General features: G+C 37.8%; 1 protein-coding gene and 1 long non-coding RNA gene across 17 annotated transcripts in view; one reads left to right on the top strand and one right to left on the bottom strand.

Moving 5' to 3' along the window:
* Clock (clock circadian regulator) overlaps positions 1 to 12999 on the top strand; it is an 81817-nt gene that overhangs the window by 41098 nt on the left and 27720 nt on the right. For all 16 annotated transcript variants that reach the window (XM_040747228.1, XM_040747236.1, XM_040747235.1 and 13 more), the window contains 8 exons: positions 2071 to 2191; positions 5039 to 5152; positions 5285 to 5403; positions 7830 to 7912; positions 8123 to 8229; positions 8944 to 9091; positions 9613 to 9688; positions 12784 to 12925. In XM_040747228.1, coding sequence (XP_040603162.1) covers positions 2071 to 2191; positions 5039 to 5152; positions 5285 to 5403; positions 7830 to 7912; positions 8123 to 8229; positions 8944 to 9091; positions 9613 to 9688; positions 12784 to 12925 — 910 coding nt within the window. The remainder of the gene's footprint in view (positions 1 to 2070; positions 2192 to 5038; positions 5153 to 5284; positions 5404 to 7829; positions 7913 to 8122; positions 8230 to 8943; positions 9092 to 9612; positions 9689 to 12783; positions 12926 to 12999) is intronic.
* The window catches only part of LOC121140846, a 31266-nt gene that overhangs the window by 13715 nt on the left and 4552 nt on the right, over positions 1 to 12999 (bottom strand). The gene's annotated exons all lie outside the window — the stretch shown is intronic.

The raw sequence follows: 12999 nt of genomic DNA, 5'->3' as shown, positions 1-12999 counted from the left end.
TAATTTTTTATTTATTTATTTTTTGGTTTTTTGAGACAGGGTTTCTCTGTAGCTTTAGAGCCTGTCCTAGAATTCTCTCTATAGACTAGGCTGGCCTCAAACTCACAGAGATCTACTTACCTATGCCTCCCAAGTGCTGGGATTAAAGGCGTGCACTACCAAAACCCGACCAGAAAACTATTCTTAAAATTAACATTTTAGTTCCTATTCCAAACTCATTTTTTTAACAAGACTATTTTGTGCATTCTGATCAGTGCTTAAATTTTTATACTTTGTCAGTGAAAGACAGTTTTCTAGCATTTTGTTATTCATGACTGAAATTTGCATCATTCTTTTAGCATTAATGACTTTTTAGTCTTCCAGAAGAATTCTTCATTAAAATAAAAGATGTGGTTTTGTTGTGGTTACCCCTTAAGCTATTAAATGACTCCTTGGTGCCAAAACATTTTTGTTCTATTAACTGTTGTATGTAAGGCACAGAGTAGAATATGCTTTGATGAGCAAGGAAGAGGATAAAGGTGTAAAAGATAGGACCTTTTTATTCATCAGGGGGCATAGATACAAGTTCTAAAGGAATTTGTAGTTGTGGTTTGGGGTGTGCTGTTTTGAAGGAAGTGAATTTTTTTTAATTGTTTTAAATAAAAGTGCATCATTTCTGCCTTCCCTTCCCTCCCTTTAGTCCCTCTCATATCCCCGTTTACTTCATTTCAAATTGATGGCTTCTTTCTTTGATTATTGTTAAACACATGTACATATGCATATAAATATATAAATAAACTTTGGTGGTGCTTATGTATACCTGATTTTAGGGCTGAACATTTGGTGTTGAATTCCAGTTATTGGGCTCATTCCTGTAAAAGACCAATTCTCACTCTCCCAGTGAGTAGCCCGGGAGGTAGGGCTTTATGAGATTTCCTATCCATATCAGTATGTCTGTTGGTGTTATTGTGCAGATCTTGTCATTTCTAGGAGACACAATCTATCTCACAGCAGACTTCCTAGTACTCACTCTTAAAGTCTTTCTGCTCCTTCTGAGGTGATCCCTGAGCCTTGGATGCAGAGCTTGTGTTGTAGATGTATCCATTGGGGTTGGGCAGTCCACAGTGAATTGTTCTCTCTGCTGCTACAAAGAGACACTTTTTGAGTGGGAGATGAGAGCTACACTTATTTGTGTGAATAAGGATAACTTCAGATGTGATCGTTATAGGTATATAAAATGTAAACAAAATGAAAGCACAGCTGCGTTGGCACCACAGCTCCCTCTACCTCCCCTGCCTTTCACAGGTCCTTGAGCTATCTCTGCCTTGTTTCTAGAATTAGAAAGGTTTAAAAAGTGAGAAATCCAATAGGATGGGCTAGACTCACTCAGTAGAAGGTGAAGTTGCTGAGGTTTCACTGTCATTGTACTTAACGATAGGAGCTATCATATTCATCTTTGAGTCCACAACATCACCTGTTGTAGGTTTCCTAACATTTGTCAGACTACTGTTATTAGATAAAGACTAAAGGTACATATTAGCAAGCAAGAAGAATTAGAATGTTTTACATGCTGGCTGTCCCATTTTACGCAAGGCTTTCAGCAATGTGATCTAGAGTAAATGCCTGAAAAAGATGAAATAAAATTAAAGGACATGTTGAACTATTGCAATGATAGTAATGTCAAATCTCTTTATTTAGCTTGTCACTGTTTCTGAGTATTCATGTATAACACCACTGTTTAGCAGGTGTTTGATTAAATAACAAGGCTGTGTCTTAGAGCCAATTATTTTCTTAACTTCTCAGACCCATTGTATTTTATAATACAGTGTTTTACAATACAAGATTTTCAAACAGTGTATCTGGTTTTAGGATCACATCAATTATGGATCTGATGACTCTGGTATGTTAGCCTTTTGTAGCTTCTCAATTTCATTTTCTAATATGGAGTTTGTAGCTTGACATTGTTGGTTTTCATGGATAATCGAATATTAATTATATGTACCTATGTTACTTGATATCTTTTAAATGTGTTAGATACAAGTTCCTCTCAAAGTATTATTATATAATTTTAAATTTTTTTTTATTTTTCAGTCTGATCTTGTGGATCAAAGTATATTTAATTTTATCCCCGAGGGAGAACATTCAGAGGTTTATAAGATACTCTCTACTCATCTGCTGGAAAGTGACTCATTAACCCCTGAGTACTTAAAATGTGAGTAGGCCCTCCTAAGCAGACACTTGGCAGCATTATTGTTTACTTCTGTAAGTTTATGAAAGACACAATGTTTAACTAAATTAGAATAGCACTATTCATTGAACTCTATTAAGTGCTTTTAAAATATTGGTGTATATACGCAGCTAAAAGGATTGTGTTCATTTTAAGATACCAGATCTGTTCCATTGTATATTGAAGTCTCATCTTTTTTGTTATAAGAAATTGATCACGATTATGTACAAACTATAGTGTATAAAAAGATGGGAATCAGCCATGTTTTTAATTTTTAAATGAAATCTTAAAAGTATTTAATAAAATAGTCTTTATTGGGTGTGTTTAATATAATATTTTAAAGTGCCAAATATAGTGAAAAATAGTCCCAGCTACCAAGTAGCACAAAGTATTTTGACATAGTGAGGCATTTCTGTGGATTGCTTGAGCAAGCAGATGACTGCAGCTTTCACTGCCGTCATTCTTGGTGTGGTGGTTACCTTCGCACGTCACTCCCTATAGTAGACGCTGATAAGGGACTCGTTTATCTGGGCTTGTGGTTTAGAGATGTCTTAGCATGCTGGGGAGGACATGGTGGAGCACAGCTGTTCACAGCATGGCAGCTGGGAAATGAAGGAAGGAAGGAAGGAAGGAAGGAAGGAAGGAAGGAAGGAAGGAAGGAAGGAAGGGCGGGAGGGCTTACGGACATACCTGCCATGGCATGCTTCCTCCAGGCTTCCTTCCTCCTACAGTCTCTAGATCCTTCTCGGTAGCACTACCAGCTGCGAGCCCGTTATGCAGACAGCTAATGTACAAACCATGAGAGTTGCCCTGAGTAAAGTTAGGAATGTGGGTCTGAGAATGTAACAGTGGTGAAGTGCTTGCCTATTTATGCACATGACCCTGAGCTTAGTTCCCAAGTTTGTGTGTGTCTGCGTGTCTACATTTAGTACATTATTGTATTCTATTAGCTAGTAGAACCCTTCCTTACTCCTTTTTTATTACTTTTAAATTTTATCTTATCTGGTAATAGTGATATTAATCAACTTATGTATATCAATGTATGTATATCAAAGTTAAGAATGGATTGTCTTTGAAAAGGAATTATAAAAAGATAGAAGTAGAAATTTACTATATGTTATTGTTTATAGTCATTTTTGCATTACACTGGTTGTTAGACCATTTTAATATGGTACTTAGAAGAAACATTTAGTTTGGACTTAATATAGAAATTAATTATATGGCTTCAAGCAGTATTTGAAGTCACAAAATGAGAGGTGTTACTTGAGGCAAATGCATACAGAAAGGAGAGAAGTAGAAAGTTGATACTCTGAGGTGCCAAGAGGACAGTGAGAAGGAGCCAGTTCCAGGGACCCTCGGAAGAGAGGGCTGCTCAGAAAAGTGCATAGGAAGCTTCTGCCAAGATAGAGCTTGTGCCCTCAAGATCAGAGAAGTCTTAACTCAGTGTCTTGCTGAGGGCCTTCTAGTGAGGTGATATACAAGCAGAGTTCTTTTCCCCAGAAAGAGTTAATGAGTAAAATATGGGGTACTTTGCTTAGAAAATTTAGTAGGCGATTTTAGCTGTAATGACTATGAGTTGGTACAAATGATGTGATGTTTGTAAAAATGAAGCAAAATTGTAAAGAACATAGTAATTTCATGCTGTGAAGCTTTTTATTCTTTATACAATAGTGAGCTAGTGAAGGCCTTTGGGTGGTTTGTAGTTGGAGGGATAGTGAATTTTGCAAAGGATCATGCTAGGGACAGAAAAGGTAAAGTGTATAATTAGAAGTAAGGATGGAGAAAAACATGATTGATAAGTTTGTAGATTCACCTCAACTAAATTTGGGAAGGCTTTGAAAAGGTAGTGATAATTAGAATTTGAACCTGTTGAGTCAGGTGATAGAGGCAGATGCAGAAGAGAGCGTGTAAGTGTGATGCAGTGGGCAGAGGAAGAAGTCACATGCTCACTATATGAGACTGTCTTCCATAAAGTGAGGAGCTGGTCAGAAAGATACTGGAGCTAAGAGCCTCCTGCGATTGATCGGTGACTGTAGAAAGGGTTATAAAAGGTCATGTCTAAAAGTCTTTGTGAAAGTATCTAGTGCCGGCCAGTTAGCAGAGGTCAGTAATATAGGAAGGCAGGTTCATGCTGTGGGAATGAGGAAGAACAAGTTTTAGATGAACTGGGAAGAATGAGAAAAACCACTTGAGATTGACAATACAAATGCCAGTAATATTTGGGAGAGTCATCGCTGTGGAAGTGTGAGGAAGTTAAATGAATACACAGAAACCAGAATGCGTTTGGATGAGTTCTTTTTTGCTGTAAATAGATTAGCATGAAAGACACTTTGTTGAAAAGATGGAAGACATGATCAGATTTAAAATTGTAGGAAATAAAGAACCAAAGAATATTTGCAGTTGCTAAAGGGGTGAATACCAAGTGCCACGGTTTTGGCTCTAAAGGAGACGAGAAAGATTATTGGAGGTAGAGATGGGAACAGTTAGCCTGTAATTTTAGCACTTGGGAGCCTGAAGCAAAGGAATTACAAATTCCAGGCCAGACTATGTTACTGGGCAACTCTGCCAAAAAGCAACAGCAACAGAAAAGAAAAGGTGATGGCTTTAAATAAGGGGGGGGGCATTAGCTTTTAACAGAGAACAAAGTGTATTTGTGAAAAGAGGGAGGAGAGGAACAGGATGACAGATGAAAATAGAGAAAATAGCTGTTGGCTGTGCTGGCCACAGTCATCTCCTGCAGGTACTTTACTGTGATACATTAAAAATGACATGTAGCACTTGTGTTGGAGAAAATGATTGTGAACTTACTCAACTTTTTGTCACTTATTTCAGCAAAAAATCAGTTAGAATTCTGTTGTCACATGCTTCGAGGAACAATAGATCCAAAGGAGCTATCCACCTATGAATATGTGAGATTTATAGGAAATTTTAAATCTTTAAACAGTGGTAAGTTAAAATGCCTTTTTTTTACAATATATTTTAGCTGGCTGTTTTTATTTTTCTAAGCTCTTAGATGCTTAAGTGTCAGTAACAAGTATATGTTACCGAACTAATCAACATGTCTCCTTGCTTTTTTAGTATCAACTTCAGCACACAATGGTTTTGAAGGAACTATACAACGCACACATAGGCCTTCTTATGAAGATAGAGTTTGTTTCGTAGCTACTGTCAGGTTAGCTACACCTCAGTTCATCAAGGTATGTTTCTGATTTTAATTGCTCTAGTACATTCCACTTCATGATAGAAGGATTGTTCTTAGACTTTTGTTGTCTTCAGAAGGCTAATGTGGGAATAGCTAATGAGTTATTAAATATGCACAGACTTTGTATTTTAACACATTGAAGGATATAAGCATTCATTAACCGTAACTTTTTTAGTGTATTCTTTGCAGGTATACCATGGTAGTACATTACCATTGCTCTGCTTTTGTGTAGAATTTAGTCTGTAATTCACTATCATTCTTAAAGAAGAAAGTTTAAAAAAAAAAAGGATGTTGGTGGTACACTTTTAATCCTAGCACTTGGAAGGCAGAGGCTGGCGGATCTCTGAGTTGGAGGCCAGCCTGGTCTACAGAGTGAGTTCCATCCAGGACAGCCTCCAAAGCCACAGAGAAATACTGTCTCAAAAAACATAACAAAAAAAAAAAACCCTGTGGCTTTACTAGATATAATTTGCTATTTGAATTTTTTATTAATTTTAAAAAAGGTGTGTGGGTGTTTTGTCTGCATGTATGTTTGTGTGCCATGTGCATGCTTGGTGCCTTGGAGGGGGGGCAGAAAAAGGCATTGGATGTCCTGAAACTAGAGTTTTACAGATGTGAGTTACTATGTGAATCTAAAAATTGAACCAAAGCCCTCTGGGAGAGCAGCCAATGTTCTCAACTGCTGAACCGTCTTGCCAACGCCTGCTCTTTGAATTTTAAGTTGTTTGCTTTTATTTTGTGTATTCCATAAGGAAATATTTAGTAGGGAAGCAGAAAAGTGAATTACTTCAGTTATTGAAGACTGAAGAAGCCAGGGCAACATTAAAGTTCAGGTGACACCGTAGTACAAGACAAAGAACAGTTAGCAGCTAGGAGATCTTAAACTAGTTTTTGGTCTTAGGAAATTGAAGGGCAGTTGCATGCTTTATCTCATTTAATTTTTGCACCTGTGAGATAAATGCTATCATAATATTTTATATTTAAGGAAGCTAAGACTTAGGACATTGCTTGCCAAATGTCTCATATAAGTGGGACTTGATAGCAATTATTTTTCTTTCAAAGCCCTAGGTCCTGATTGTTAGAGTAGAGTGTGTTAAGAGAAGCTTTTTCTTTGCTAGCCGCTTTGGTTTATCCCCCACCAGTCACCTGGGCTCTGCCGCGCCAGCCTGGTTCTAGATCCGCATGAGTCCCAAATAAACACACAGGAGGCTATATTCATTATGAAGCTGTTGGCCTTGTTTGTCTCTTACTGGCTAGCTCTGCTTTAAGTAATTACCCCATAATTGTTAATCTAAGTATGTCTCTTACCGGAGAATAGTTCCAGGCTTCCTACCCCCAATGGCGTTACATGTTGACTCTCTTGTCTTTCTCCTTCCCAGAGTTCTCCTGGACTCCTAGTCCCTCCTATCTAGGTTTCCTATAGGCTCAACAGTACTTTATTGACAAATGCACAGGACTTCCCCCAACAAGAGTGTGTAAGGATGGAGAGGAAGGTTGTAATACATTGTTGCTTTGTACAACAGAATCTAGGTTCCATGTATATGAGGGGAGACTAGTCAGAGCGTATTTCAGAAAAGTAAGCAGATACCAGGCATGAAATTTGTTCTCTCTGTGGTTTTTCTCCTTGAAGAAATTTGAGCATAAGAAGCCATAGAAGAGTTTTAAGCAGGAAGTTGTATAATCATACTGAGTATTGGTAAGGTAACGGTAATGGCTGACCTCTGAATAAAAGACAAATTGAAGGATGGGAAGACTAATGAGATGCTATTGCACTGAAGTGAATCAGTGACAGTAAGGATTTAAACTTAGTCACTAAAGACAAGTGATATGGAATGGATTTTAAAATTCTTAGAAGGTAAAATTAGAAGTATTAGGCTGGAGAGATGGCTCAGTGTAAGAGCACAGCCTAGTCAGCATCCATGCATGGTGACTCACAACTGCTCTAACTCCAGCTGGTTACAGTGCCCTCTTCTGGCCTCCACACAGAGATACACATATATACACATAAATAAAAACAAATCTTTATTAAAAGAAAACATTTATTAATGGCCACTTAGAACATGAAAGAGTGTGATTTTTAGACTCTGTTATGCAGAAATGAGACCACTGATGTGATGGGGAATTTGCAAGTGTATATGAGAGTAAGGCAGTTGACTTGTTTGGGGGCGTGTCCAGACACTGAGAAATGGGGTAGGCAATCAAAAGACAGGTGTGGATTTAGAAGTGGGATCTTAGGCATGTGAGTGAGCACCACTGGACTGTAACGGCTGGCGAAGGCTGGTAGTTGCTGCTGCTTTATCTGTTGTCTCAGATGACTGTAAGAATTGTTGAGAATCAAACTTAGGACTTTGCAAACTCTAGACAAGCACTCCAAGGATACAGAATATTCCTTCTAAATTATGCTTGTTAATTTGTTTGTAGGAAATGTGTACTGTTGAAGAACCTAATGAAGAGTTTACATCTAGACACAGTTTAGAATGGAAGTTTCTATTTCTGGATCACAGGTAACATCACCTTTAAATTCACAAAAGAAAAATGGTGATAGTTATATAGTTCTAGATATTGATGGACTTAAGTGACAAATTTTCTAATAAGGATTTTTAAATTTATTACTCATTTTTGAAAAAGTAAAACCCACTTCTCAAATTAATTTCTGGCTATAATGTCTTTTGTAGAAAAGTTGTAATACTAATTTTTATTATTATATAATTTAGGGCACCACCAATAATAGGCTATTTGCCATTTGAAGTTTTGGGAACATCAGGCTATGATTACTATCATGTGGATGACCTAGAAAATCTGGCAAAATGTCATGAGCACTGTAAGTAGATCTTAATGTTTCTGTTGAGAACTATTTTAAAACTCACAGATAGATACTGTTCCATTAATGAGAGACAGAGAAAAGATTTAGAACTATTTTTATAAATACATACAGAAGGAACAAGTAACTTGACCTTGGTCTTACATGCAATGGAAGTCTTATAATACACTAAAGAGGTACATAGTTTCCCAAATTAGTTTAATCAAAAAACTCAGTTTTTGCTTAACATCAGTAAAAATGCTTTAGAACCTCACATTTGAACTAGTTGAGAAACTCCACTTAACAAATTATTTCAAACAGTGGTGTTCTTCTGATTTTTTGGTTAATTAAAGCTTTACAATGAAATGCCCCAGAGATATATCATACATGACACAGTATGTGGAAAAAAATACAGTTCATATGACTATCACTGTTGTTCCCTGAGTGTCATATCTGTGATTATTAGCTGTTGTTCCCTAAGTGTCACACATATCTGTGATTCTTTACTGTTGAATGAGGAAAATGTATAAGAGCAGCAGTAACAGACTGTAAAGTTGGGAGCTAGGAGATCTGGTTATTTGGGGGACCTTAAACTAGTTTTAAAAACCATCTTTATAGTGATACATATCTGTATACAGAGTTAAATGAAAACGACAGCTTTTGTTTAAAAAAAAATCCAGATCTTCATAGGAAAATATATACCAAAGAAAAAAATGCTGTTTCCTTTCTTTTTAGTAATGCAGTATGGGAAAGGCAAATCATGTTATTATAGGTTCCTGACCAAAGGACAGCAATGGATTTGGCTTCAAACTCACTATTACATCACTTACCATCAGTGGAATTCAAGACCAGAGTTCATTGTTTGTACTCACACTGTAGTAAGGTAAATATTCTTTTAGAAAATTTGTAAGGTATAGTGATACCTAAATATAATTTTATATGTGATTTGTTAATGAATGATAGTGATCTTTTCCCAGTTTTAGTATTTAATATTTTTGAATATTAAGCTTATTTAAAAGGTAGATATTTGATACATGTAGTGCGTAGGTATGTAAGGCCTGACTTGAATATTGTGATGTGTAGCAAAAGTTGTACTGACATTCAAGCACCAGTGTATGTCACACAAAACAAAACCCCGAGTAACTGTGCTAATTGTCCTTCCTTCATTTGGTTCCTCTTAAGTTCCTTGCTTAGTTCCTGCACATCATTTGTGGAATACCTATAGCATATGGATTGCATTTAGACAGTACACCGTACATATGCGTTAGGTTTGCTTAGCACATAGAAAAATTGTATAGATTTACTGTGATCAAGTGGGATACATAACAAACACCAATTGGTTGCATCTCTACCTGATTTTAAATAGGTGACCAAACATTAAAATTTGATTCTTTCCATTTGTAGTTATGCAGAAGTTAGGGCTGAAAGACGACGAGAACTCGGCATTGAAGAGTCTCTTCCTGAGACAGCTGCTGACAAAGTATGTTCCTCACAGCTTCTTTTTTAAAATATTTCATTTCCTAATAATTTGTGAGAGACAAATTATCCTTTATAGTTTTTATTTTGAATTTACTATTTTAAAATCTTATTTGCTTCTAAAAAGGAATTGAAGATCTTGCCAGACTTTGATATGCTAGACTGTGTTCCTTTTGTCGCTGTGAACTGTGATTTACTCCTTAGGTAGCCGTTTCTGAGGTGATAACCCACATTTTGAAAATACCGAGAATAGTTTTAAGAGGTAACCTTCCCTAAAGACACATGACTAGGAAATTATAGTTAGAATTTGGACTCTAGTTTCTTTGTTGTTCTTATATCATGTGGGAATCAGCGTATCGTCTGCCTGATCTGATGGAGAAGGAAGCAGAGAACCAAGAGCAGTTTTCTGGGGGTATAGGTGAGAGTATGGCTCCTTTACATGTGGGCAGAGTGTTAATCAGGGGCAGACTTTCAGCTGTGTCAAGCTGGCAGCTATGACTTGCAAGCACATACGGCCTTCTGACTGATTTCACAACATCCGTAAACTATACTTAAGTTGTTAAAAAAAAAACTAAAGAAAAGAATAATGGTGTCTTAATAATAGGGCTGCATGAAATGAGTGTCAGATTCATAAAGAACAGAACCACACCCAGTTGTTTATATTTTGTTCATGACTTCATTTGTGCTGCAGTAATTGAGTAGTGGTGACAAGGCCTGAGAAATACTACAAGGTTCACTCTGAACAGTCAGTATTTTGGTAAGAGTTGTCTGCTTCCTGGTTTATAGTATAACACACCGAGGAATGGTAGATTACTTGAGTGTCACATTTCCCCAGCCATGCTATATTCATGGTTAGTGATTGTTAGAATAGTGGGAGCTTATGACAATATTCTCAGTGAAATGTGAGCCAAAAGGTATCAGCTGGAATTAGCTTAAGGAGAGGGGTTTGGGAATGTCACATGGTTGGAAAGGGAAGTAGGAAAGGGAATGCTGTGTGGAGATTTACTGCCTGGTGTGCAGGTGGATTAAGAGCCCTCACAAGTTAGTCTCTTTCTGTCTCTGTCTCTGTCTCTCTCTCTGTCTCTCTCTCTCTCATAACGGAACACATTTAATTGGGGCTGGCTTACAGTTTCAGAGGTTTATTCCATTATCATCATAGTGGGTGTCATGCAGGCTGACATGGTGCTGGAGGCACTGAGAGCTTTTCGATCTTGATCAGCCTGCAGCAGAAAGAGACTGACACACTGGGTGTGGCTTGAACATATATGAGACCTCAAAGCCCACCTCCACAGTGACATTTCTGCCTTGCTTCCTAATAGTGCCACTCCCTATGGACCAGGCAGGCAAACATCTTGATCATTAATGTGAAGTAAGAACAGTCTGTGTGGAGGATAAGAAAAAAATGGCTTAAGAATTGGGATTTTGCCAAAGAAGTGTGATGATAAGAGGAGACAGGAGCTAGGGTATTGAATGTGTGTACACAGTTGTCATAGTAATCACGCACAAATTAAGATTCTTAAAGAGGGGAGAGATGTAGTGTCACTGTAGGTGTGACTTAAGCCACAGGATTGTGGGAATCAGGATCCTAACAAGAATGCGTAGGTAATGTGGCAGGTTTAGGTAAAAAATGAGGGTGCTTGAACTGAGATAATTGGCTTTGTGGTATGACCAAGAATTAGGGGCTAAAGACTAGTAAAGATTTTGTAAGGGTGAAACCAAGGACAAGAGAGTTTACAGTGTTGGGTTTGAGTAGAGGTGATTTGGGACTACTAATTCTGGGGAACACTGAGCCAGAAGTTAGAATGCCATTCAGGTATGTGCTGTGACGTCAGTACAGGATTGGTACATGACCACAAGATGTGACATAGTATGTGAGCTCCACACCATTGAGCTTATGGAGGAAGAAATGTCTTCACCCTGTGGAGTTATGGTCCTGAGAGTCCTAAGACAGAAACTCCCACTTGTGGTGAGAGCTACAAAGACACTGGTGAAGTTTGGTTTTTAGAGTAGACGAGTGAAGAAATATTCAGAGCTAAGGTGGAAAATGGAGAGTTATTTATTATGGACTTTGAAGGCTAATAAGCAATGAGAAATGGACTCTTCAGGCTGGGAAGAGCTGCAAATCAATGAAGGGGGAGGCAAGACATTGAGTGGCATGCCCTCCACCCCAGAATGAGTAACTATGTGATTACATATTTGCATATATGTCAGCAATCCTATGTAGCCCTGAAATAGGGATGTGCACTTGTTTCTTCTTCACTGCTGCATGTGGAAACACTTTAAAGGGACACTGATGCTATTTTTAGTGTGGCATTGGGGAGGAAGCACTAGATTATATGCTATATCTTTAGTAGGGTTAGTAGGGTTTTGCTTTTGGTGGTGGTAAGTGTTCTTATCTGTGTAAGACAAGGCTGTCAGCAGAGAAGGGGAGACAAAGACGAAGGAATCGTGGGAAAGGCTTGGGATAACTGCTGACTAGAGTTGAGTGTACACTTGAAGTTAGTGACCATCATAGGCCACCTGCAATTGTTTCCACAGACCCTTGAGCCTGTGAGCTGGGAGCAGGAAGCATGGTTTAAATTAGCATTTTGTTTGTACTACTTACAGGTGCTATAGTGTTTACTATAACAAAGCAGAGACAGAATGGCTAAGGTAAGTAAAGGAAAAGGTTCATAGAAAGATAGCAAGAAAGGATAGGATGGCAGTGGTTCATCCACATAGTAAAACCCTGGAGAAAGGTCACAGTTGAAGACTTTGAGCAAATGCTGAGTCCCAAAGATTTTTATAGTACTTTGTATATAAAATAAAACACCATCTTCATTCTGTTATTTACTTTTTAAAAAGTGATAAAGTGACAATTTTAATGATTGTCTAAACAAAGTCAAACTTTAGCAATATTAAAATAGGATTTTTTTTCTTACCTAGCACACACACAACACACAGACATACTTTTTAAGCCTTGTTTTCCAAGACTTCAGTCCTCCATGCTTGCATGGCAAGTACCTTACACACTAGCTGTGTCTCCAGCCCCTCGTAAAAGTGTGTTGAGATCTCTGCACCAAGCAATAAGAAAACATTTATTTTCTCTTGTCTCCTTAGAGCCAAGATTCTGGGTCTGACAATCGTATAAATACAGTCAGTCTCAAGGAAGCACTGGAAAGGTTTGATCACAGCCCTACTCCGTCTGCCTCTTCTAGAAGCTCACGAAAGTCATCTCACACAGCAGTCTCAGACCCTTCCTGTAAGTGCCTTAGCCTGGAAACAAACTTGTGTTTCAAAGAGCTCCTTTAAATTATTTGTTGCTGCCATCAGCAC

The sequence above is a fragment of the Mesocricetus auratus genome, unplaced genomic scaffold (genome assembly GCF_017639785.1).
Source record: "Mesocricetus auratus isolate SY011 unplaced genomic scaffold, BCM_Maur_2.0 Super-Scaffold_100006, whole genome shotgun sequence".
Classification (NCBI taxonomy): domain Eukaryota; kingdom Metazoa; phylum Chordata; class Mammalia; order Rodentia; family Cricetidae; genus Mesocricetus; species Mesocricetus auratus.
Note: the sequence above shows the minus strand (reverse complement) of the source record. Positions and strands in the feature narration are given on the sequence as shown.